Source organism: Vicia villosa, unplaced genomic scaffold (assembly GCF_029867415.1).
Source record: "Vicia villosa cultivar HV-30 ecotype Madison, WI unplaced genomic scaffold, Vvil1.0 ctg.000175F_1_1, whole genome shotgun sequence".
Taxonomy (NCBI): Eukaryota; Viridiplantae; Streptophyta; class Magnoliopsida; order Fabales; family Fabaceae; genus Vicia; species Vicia villosa.
In genome coordinates this window covers 366681-375804 of record NW_026705050.1, presented here as the reverse complement: position 1 = coordinate 375804, position 9124 = coordinate 366681, and the positions used below count along the sequence as shown (strand labels likewise).

The 9124-nt window shown below is 34.1% G+C and overlaps 1 protein-coding gene and 1 long non-coding RNA gene across 2 annotated transcripts; both read left to right on the top strand.

The window, feature by feature from the left end:
- Positions 1 to 682: 682 nt before the first annotated feature.
- LOC131624925 (protein CHROMOSOME TRANSMISSION FIDELITY 7-like) lies at positions 683 to 3098 on the top strand. Its single transcript, XM_058895850.1, has 5 exons — positions 683 to 1151; positions 1237 to 1326; positions 1429 to 1497; positions 2108 to 2448; positions 2696 to 3098. Exons 1-5 carry the CDS (start codon positions 780 to 782, stop codon positions 2820 to 2822), a joined length of 999 nt encoding a protein of 332 aa, XP_058751833.1. The 5' UTR covers positions 683 to 779; the 3' UTR covers positions 2823 to 3098.
- Positions 3099 to 3292: 194 nt separating this feature from the next.
- LOC131624924 (uncharacterized) lies at positions 3293 to 7350 on the top strand. The gene is made up of 7 exons (XR_009290687.1): positions 3293 to 4857; positions 4937 to 5011; positions 5272 to 5359; positions 5456 to 5630; positions 5729 to 5785; positions 6421 to 6661; positions 7000 to 7350. It is a non-coding gene; the product is annotated as an uncharacterized LOC131624924 (long non-coding RNA).
- Positions 7351 to 9124: the final 1774 nt, after the last annotated feature.

Here is a 9124-nt window from a genome sequence, read left to right as displayed (position 1 = left end):
AAATAAAATAAAATCAATCATGGTCAATCTCCCACTATTATTAATTCATGCATCTTAAAAATACATTTTTTTTAAAATAATCATTAAAATTTTATTTTTGTTAACTAATTTTAGTTGTGTTTATTTGTAGGTGATTTTGGAACCATCTTAAAATAATTTTTTTAGTAAAATTATTGCTAAAGAACTCAAGTTGTGAAATACAATGAATTTGAAGATGATTTGAGATATTTGTTGTGATGGGTAAAGAATTTCTATTTTCTTTATTTTTACTTTTATATTATTATTGAATAGTATTTTATTTTACTTTCTTCTAATTTTATTGATTGTTACTAATTCTTTTTCAAATATATACATTTTGGAGCATTTAAAATATTTTTTTTTACACAATAACTCTCATAAATGGTCTATTTTATCAATTTGATAATTTATATAACTTTTAATTTAAGTAGTTGCTACAAAATAATAAAACATGTATATCAATATATTCAAAATCATTTTAAAAAATATAATAATTATTAATAATAATTCAATTGAATATATCCGTGCATCGCACGGGTGTCTAGTTAAAATTTAATCTTAAATAAAAAAACTAAAAAAGAAAATAGTGAAAATTTAAGCGGCTAATATAAATAAGTACTTTGGTGGTATTTGATTTTGGGAATTTTCTTTTTGGCGCTACAGAATTCCCGCTTAAAACGAATCTTCAACTAGGTAGCAAGGGTAACTTTTCAGAATCGTGAAAACAGAAAAGCCAACTTGTTTAACACAGCGTTTCGCAGATGCAATCTAAGATCAACAATTTTTTCAAATCTCCCTCCGATCCCCCTCCTCCCGCCGCCACCGCCACCGACGACGATGATGATTTGGCCAATTGGAACTGGGAGACCAATCAACACACTATCATCAACACTTACACCCGAACTCGTCGAAACCCTAATCCAACTCCTTCACCTCCCACTGTAATCGATAAACCAGTAGTAGTCAAGAACAAGAAGAGAAGCTACGCTCAGTTCCATTTGGAATTAGGTCAATCCGATTTTCTGTTACGCGCGTGTTCCACTTGTGGTATTGAGTTCACTCCCGGAGACGTCGAAGACGAGAAATTACACGTTCAATTTCACAAACGTTATACGCAAGGAATCCAATTCAGAGTAATAACTAAATTCAAATTCCCCTTTTCTCATCTCTATTATTTGATTCCTCTGTCAATTGATTATTTAATTATTTTTTGTTTAGGGTTGGAATAATGAAAGGGTTGTTTCTTCTGATAAAAGTGGTCGAGTTATTATGGTGTTGGAGAATGATCCGTCTTCTCACAGGAACAAGGTTATTTATTTATTTATTGATTTTAAGATTTATCCCCATTTCTGATGAATTGTTGGGTTTTGAAGTGTTGAATGGGTTCTTGTGAAATTGTTGTTATGGCAGGTTCAAGAAGTTGTGAAGATGATGGAAATTGAGATGGGAAGTGGATGGATAGCGAATCAACACTGTAAGGTGGATAATGTTCTACTTCACCTCAAAAAACTTACTTGCAGTTTAGATTTAGATTTTGGTACTGTTTAGATTGAATTTTGAATTATATAAGTGTGTCTGGTAGTCTCAATCACATTAGCTTAAATTGATTTATTCTTGATTTTAACATATTTGAATATGCTTGAGTAGAATTGATTCTAACCTGAAGATAGACTTTGGAGCTTTTGCCTTCAAAATTGTTTTTTTTACTGTTATATGTATTGTTCAACTCAGTGTTATATGAATATCCCTAACACTTTATACCACGGTCAGTTTTGTTCAATGCAAGACCAAGCCCATATTTAAGTTTCTAGATTAAAACAAGTTTATGATTATTCATTTATGGAGAGATGCTTTTAAAGGTGTAGATATTCATAGATATCAAATGAGACCTGAGAGAGGTTCTTAAATAAATAAAGTTAAGATGTAAGGGTTAAGTTCTGCATATTATAATTTATAAGCAATGAATATTTGTTACTATTCCAACTCCGAAAGTTTTCCTTATAATGACTATGTTGTTTTTAACATATGTGAAAAACATCATGTTAGGCTGTTTTATACATTATTGATGGGCATGTTTGTACATATACAGGTTTATTTGTTCATTTCTCTCCAGAAGGTTGTTGGGTGCGTGATTGCAGAACCAATCAAAGAAGCATTTCCTGTTTTGTCTTGCTCAGATGACGGACAATCAGCTAGCGCAAAGAAAAGGGAGAAGAAGCTGTCTCCAACCACTCTCCAGTTTGGGAATATCGTTTTTCAAAGGGAAGTTGGAAAAAGAGCTGCGAAAGTGAATGTGAGTGATTCTATGGATGGTAGGGCGATTGTATGTGAAAGCAAACCTGTTGCTGCTGTTTGTGGCATTAGAGCCATTTGGGTCACTCCCTCCAACAGAAGAAAACACATTGCTAGCCAATTGCTGGATGCCGTGAGGTAAACAAAACTTGGTTTAGTTGTTTCTCATGGAAATAGTACCCTGCAATGTCTGAATAGTACATAGATTTGAGAGACAATAACAACAATTGGATTCAAATACTACACAAGCAATGAAGTAATATCACATCTTTTAAGCATTTAGACATAGTACTAACTATTTTGAATTAGTGTTAATTGGTTTATTATTCTTTGTTCAATTTCCGGCTAGTTGATTCAATTTTTTTCTGCACTAAATTTATAACAGGAAAAGTTTCTGCACAGATGAGCTTGAACGTCCTCAGCTAGCATTTTCTCTACCAACCTCGGTTGGGAAGGCATTAGCCTGTAGTTACTCTGGCACTGGATCATTCTTGGTGTATAAAGCAGTTTAAACAGTGAGTAAACAGATGTTGAAATCAAATGAAGAAGTATAGATGACATGTTCTTCACTTTCTGTCGGTAAATGTTTAGGCAAAACCTTATTGCCAGTGGTGTAATGAATGTTGAGTAAGAGATTTCATATGCACTTAAAAATGTATTTATGTTTGTATCTTCAGTTATATATGACATTAACCATTAATGGTTGTTGTAATGAGCCACCATCAATGAGAATGTTTGTTAGTATTTGATTATTCCCCTGTAGTATGTCATGCTGAGTTCTGTTTCAACATTCATTTGTCAAATTATTTAGATATTGATGAAGGGTGCCGTTTAAGGTGGAAACAATTGATCATGTTTGTGCTTATTTCATAAAAGTGATCCTCAAATGTGAATCAAACCCGTTGTACTAGAATAAGAATTGTTAACTAAACCATTTTCAAGACCATTTGTACTAAGTATGCTAAGAACAAAATGTTGATTATCTTGGTGTTATTTAACTACTAAACACTGTCTTCACTATAAACACATTAGGTAAGACTTTGTCAAAACAATCACATACTTTTGCAACAATATAGATTTCCCTTCGTCTAATTTAAATCTATAATATAAAACCATTTTTCTCAAATGTGAATCAAACCCGTTGTACTAGAATAACAATTGTTAATTAAACCATTTCTCACTGGTTTTAAAGTTACAATTTTTCTGTCAACGCTTTTTTGCCTGACACGACAGCACCAGTTGCAACTTTTTGTGCTTATACGACAGTTGCCGTCCGATCTTCTGATCAAAGGTGGTCAATCTCTTAAAAAGGTGAAATTGCAGTGACAAATTTTCGATCTCTTTCGGATGATATTAATTTGAACACATTGCTATACTGGGGAGGATGACCCTTATTTCCCTATACCACTTTATCTTGAAAAGGGACTAACCAATGAAGTATGACTATGCATTCTAGATCTTTTAGTTTTATCGACACTGTCTGTTTTGAGATTGTTTCATTCTACTATCCTTTCTTGAAAATTGGTTGTGAAAGCATGTTCAAATACTTCTGCTGCTAAATTAACTTCCGAAACTAATGCTCAGGTATTCACTATTTCCAATTACTTTGCTGTTATGGTGGTTTAATAATTGTTTTATTAGTTTCTAATGATTTCATTGGTTATGTAGAAAAATACTTATTTGTTGCAGCTGGAACTAGATATGAAGAATAGACAATCTAGATTAATGGATGTCAGTGGGAACTCTCAGTGGAGATATTAATCTGGTAATAATTGTTTAAAAATCAGTAAATGGCTTTCTTTGATTGTAACAATAACAATTGTAGTGGCCACTAATTACAGCCACTAAAAATCTGGTAAAAATTACTTTCTTTATTAAGATCGATGGTGTTTGAATCAGCGGGCATGTCCTGGCGTGTGCGGCTATTAATTGTGAGAAACCAAAGTCTGGGTCAAAGCATCAATATGCCAAGTTCAAATCAACAGGTTAATTCTAAGTTAGGTGTCATTGATCGGGTCCAAGGGAGGTTCGATTCGATTGAGGATTTGTTTGAATGATCAATTGAGGGGATTATCAGTTGGTCGCAGCTCCTTCGCTCATCAGATAGCGTAGCTTTGCATCTGATTTCTATCGCATCAAGTAATCTGTAGCCTGAGGCTGAATGTTTCTATCGATGTTTCGAGCCTGATTTGAATCAATGCTGCAGCATTCAGGGCAGCCTTTCATGTGCATTTTGTTGTTGTTGTTTGACTGCGTATGATGTGCATTTATATCGAACCGCTTAAAATACCAGTGGAATAGTATTCCAATGTTTTAGCTTTCTGGTTGGAACAATGATTTTGGTGTTAATAGCTTGGTTTATGATAGGGTATATAATTTTCTTTCTGTCACAGGGAACTGATAAACACATCGTTGTGTCGACAACATATATGCCGATATTCGATTCAATGTTAACGGTCGACCACACTTACAATTTGTACTCCAAACAAAAACTTGTGCTCCTAATGATGCACCGGACGCCATGCTCTGAGAAAGCGACTTGAAGAGGTATACATACATTTTTATTGTGGCTAATGGTCCTTTGAATGATTTCTTTAGTTTTATGAGTTACTCTCTGTTGTTTCAGCTTGGATACGAACTTAAAGACGACCAAGTTGAGAGTTTGTTTTGGCATTTCAAAGTTGTGGCTGAGCAAAAGAAGGTATATAAGAACGGGTGATTTTATCATGTTCCATATTGTTGACTCAATCAACGAATTGGGTTTATACTTAAACTTTCTCCATTTAAATAGTAATAATAATTTCTTTAACCATTGTTGTCTGATATCCGATAATGTTCATTCCCCAAACTTGGCTTACATTCTATGGATTTACCGACTAGATATATCTTTTATGATTAAGCTGCACAACACACTATACTTGCATTACGGTAAATAATATTTGAAAGATTTCTATATTGAAGGAAGCATGGATTTCTATATTGAAGGAAGCATGGATTTCTAATGCTTAAGTTAGCAACGAGACATGAAGGTTACAAACAGAAGGAATCCGTAATGATATTTTTTATATTGTTGTCATCATGTGTTTGGAAATGAAAAGTTTGTATTGGTGTTTATTATGCATGCACATGATATTGGTTTGGGAAGATGGATTCTGCAACTTTCCAGCATCAGCAGCAGCACCTGAAATCAACTCTGGTGGTGATTGTCCTAACTCATCGTCATTGGTTTACGGGAACTGTGAATTAATTCAGCCTTACAAAGGTCTTCAACCTGAGCTTTTCTTCAAGATGTCACATGACATCTATAACTATGGAGAAGGGTATGAATCTTAGTAACATTCCCAAATTGCTTATTCTTGAAAAAGTTGGAAGAAAATAGGCTTAATTATAGGCATAAATTTATGTATTTATGTTGCAGACCATAGACCTCATTGCTGTTAGAGAATGTGTTGTTCAATTAGAAGATGTTCACAAGGTTTCATCTCTCTCTCCTCTCAATTAGGCACTAAGAGCATCCACATCCATACCACCCAATTTGGTAGTATAAATGGGCCCTACTTAATATAATATATTATTTCACCTAATTAAAATTTGTAAATATCCATACTACCCATCTAAAACTTTAAAATGGGTCCCACTAATCACACAATATACACTAAAACTTTGAAAAACACCGTAGCATTATTTGGATACGGTGGCTATGTAATACTACACCATTTGCATTCAATTATCCATACCATTATGACACAAGTGGTACATGTGGCAAATACCACCCCCAATATTTATGCTCTAACATGATAAAAACACGTGTAATTACACTCAATTGTATTATTTTCTCAAGTAATTATCAGTGTCTCGTCATGTTTGATACATTTCTCTGAACTATAATCGGCTGGAAACAAATACGGGAATGCTCTTTTTTATCTCTATGTCTATGATTTGATCCATGTTTTGTGGTTTACTAATTACTGTTAGTTTGGATCTTCACAGTAGAATTATTTGAGTAAAAATCATATTTGACAAACTGTGGATTTAAAGACTCTTTTGGTTATTGGTGCACAAGCTGTGTCTGTTAATGATAATCGGACCGCTAATGAATTGTTTAAGCAGATTAGGCAGCATTCTTCTCCTTCGGGTGATGCTTCTCAGAAGTTGGCTCGTTACTTTGTGGATGCATTGAAGCACGTATGGTTTGTGTCGGTACTGGTACACAGATATTATATATGAGCCAGAAGATGATTAATGTTGCTGATTACTAGAAAGCATACCAAGCTTCACATCACCGGAATAGAGTATCCCCAAGCTGGCTTTCGGCCAGCTGAAAGAATCGAGGAAACTGGTCGGCGTTTAGGTAACTATTGTCAGTGTTTCAATGTTTCCTTTAAATACAAGGTTGTACCATCGCGAAACTGGGAATCCGTTCAAGTTCAAGACCTTAATTTGTGCCTTTTCCTTTTATTGTAGTTTTTTTCCTTCTGTGACCAACAGCTGTATAAACATGTCGGATTTTACAGGATATTTCTCATGAAATAAACAATCTTCTAAGTTGACAAGTTTATTAAATTTGAAATAGATGATTATTTATCAGTTAGTTTCACAATGACGATTCTTGCTACTTGGATACTGATACTGACATATAAACTTAATTGAGTTGTGGCATTCTTCTAAGCTGTGGCATTCTGCATGCAGCTTGCTCTGATGTTCAAATATTATCGCAGCGGTTGGGTCTATCACTCGGATACATCGTCAAAGGTGGAGCTGTGACAGATTTTCTTTGAATAACCAAGGCGCTGCAGTATTATATCTATGACTGCAGTATTGTGTCCGCTGATTTTTTAGAGATTCCGCGTCTGATCAATTCTATTTCAAGTGGGTTTGCTCTGCTAGATTGTTTTTGTTACAGATTCAGTCTGGTATTGGTGACTGTTAAGGTTTTTATTCTGCAGAATTTAGCACTTGGCAGTGGTGACTGTAGTTTTAGTATTAAGAATTTGATTGTATTTGGAACTCTATATTATTGTCTATTTGTATTGGTTTTGGTGGGAGTACAAGAGAATTGTAACTTTAAAACTTTATGGCTCTGCTTGTGCATGGTAATTTCATTAATATACTTTTGCTTTTCCAAAAAAAAAAATTTGAGTTCCCACTTCATTGGATTATGTACTTTGTTGGAATGCTGTTTGGTTGAAAAATAGATAGTTTACAATTAAAATGAATAACATAAATGACACAATAAAAAAAAAAAACAACGAATTCAAAGAATGCTTTTGTTATAATATTTTGCAATATATAGAAGTACTAAAATTAAAATATAAAAATAATTTTAAGATTTAAAAATTTAAAATTTAAAAAAATTTAAAGATTTAAAATTTTTAGAAATAAATGAATGATTAAAAGATATTTACTGTATATTTAAATACATTTAAGAATTATATTTATTTATAAAAAAAGATTAAAAGTGTGTAACAGTTTGTTGCACATAAGTTTGTTTTTAAATCTAGATAGATTTGATTTAGATTTAAAATAGATTAGATTTGATTTAGCTCCAAAATAAGTATTTTGGGCTTTTATAGTTTTGGGCTTTGGCTTAGGGAGAAAACTAACCTAAATCTATAAATAGGGAGTAACCCTCATTATTTGTAATCAAGTCAATAATGTGTATTCACAGAAGTTGCAGTTGCAAGTGAATAACAGAATTTCCACAGTTTGTGGGTAGAGAGAAACTCTGCAGAAAATACTTTCTTCTTCTCATTTAATTTCCGCAAACCCTAATCCTACTTTTGTTCTTATTTTCTTCATTGTCATCTTTAACAATAAGGAATTACTCAAAGGTTTGAGAGTCTAATTCCAACATCTGGTATCTAGAGCTCCGGTTAATCGATTCAAGGCAAGAAGAATGGCGATGGCAATGAACCATCCGAATGGGCATTTTCCAGCAACACTACCAATTCTGAAAGGAGATAACTATGAGAATTGGTGCAAGCAGATGAAGGTTGTATTCTGTTGTCAAGATCTTTGGGATCTTGTAAAAGAAGGGATAGAACCGCTTGCAGAAGGTGCGAAGGAGGAAGAAAAGGCTGCACATAAAGAATTGAAGAAGAAAGATTATAAAGCTCTCTTCATAATCCATCAATGTCTGAGTCCAGATAACTTTGAAAAGGTTAGTGATATAGAATCTTCAAAAGAAGCTTGGGAGATTCTTGAAAAATCTTTTGGAGGTGCAGAAAAGGTGAAAGAGGTGAGGTTACAAACACACAATAAAACGTATGAATTGCTTCAGATGGAAGATAGCGAAAGCGTAACTGATTTCTTCACTAGGGATACAAAACTAGTTAATCAAATCAAGACATGTGGAGAAGTATTAACAACAAGAGCTGTTGTTTCAAAGATCTTGAGGTCGTTATCCCCTAAGTTCGACCACATCGTGGTAGCCATAGAAGAGTCGAAGGACTTGTCGAAGTTGACAAAAGAAGAGCTTCAAGGGACGCTTGAATCTCATGAACAAAGAATGGCTGAAAGAGCTGCGGGCAAGTCGAAGAGCGATGTGGCTCTGCAGGCTCAGTCAGCAAACGAAAAGAAAGACAAAGGAAGCTGGACAGGAAATAAAGGTAGAGGTGGCTACAACAATTCGACTGGTCGAAATCAGCAAGAAGGAAATTGGTCGAATCAAAGAAAGCCCTCTTACCAAGGCAACCAAAGAGGTGGTGCTGCAGGTAGAGGAAGAGGTGGTGGTCGAAAGCCTGACAAGAGTCACATTCAATGTTTCAACTGTCAGAAGTATGGTCACTATTCGACAGCTTGTCCAGAAAAGAAT

Bases quoted from the DNA above. Each gene is read 5' to 3' on its own strand.
- LOC131624925 (XM_058895850.1), top strand. From the start codon at position 780: ATGCAATCTAAGATCAACAATTTTTTCAAATCTCCCTCCGATCCCCCT. The intron at 1,152-1,236 runs GTAATAACTAAA...TTTTTTGTTTAG, and splicing joins CGCAAGGAATCCAATTCAGA to GGTTGGAATAATGAAAGGGT. The intron at 1,498-2,107 runs GTGGATAATGTT...GTACATATACAG, and splicing joins TAGCGAATCAACACTGTAAG to GTTTATTTGTTCATTTCTCT.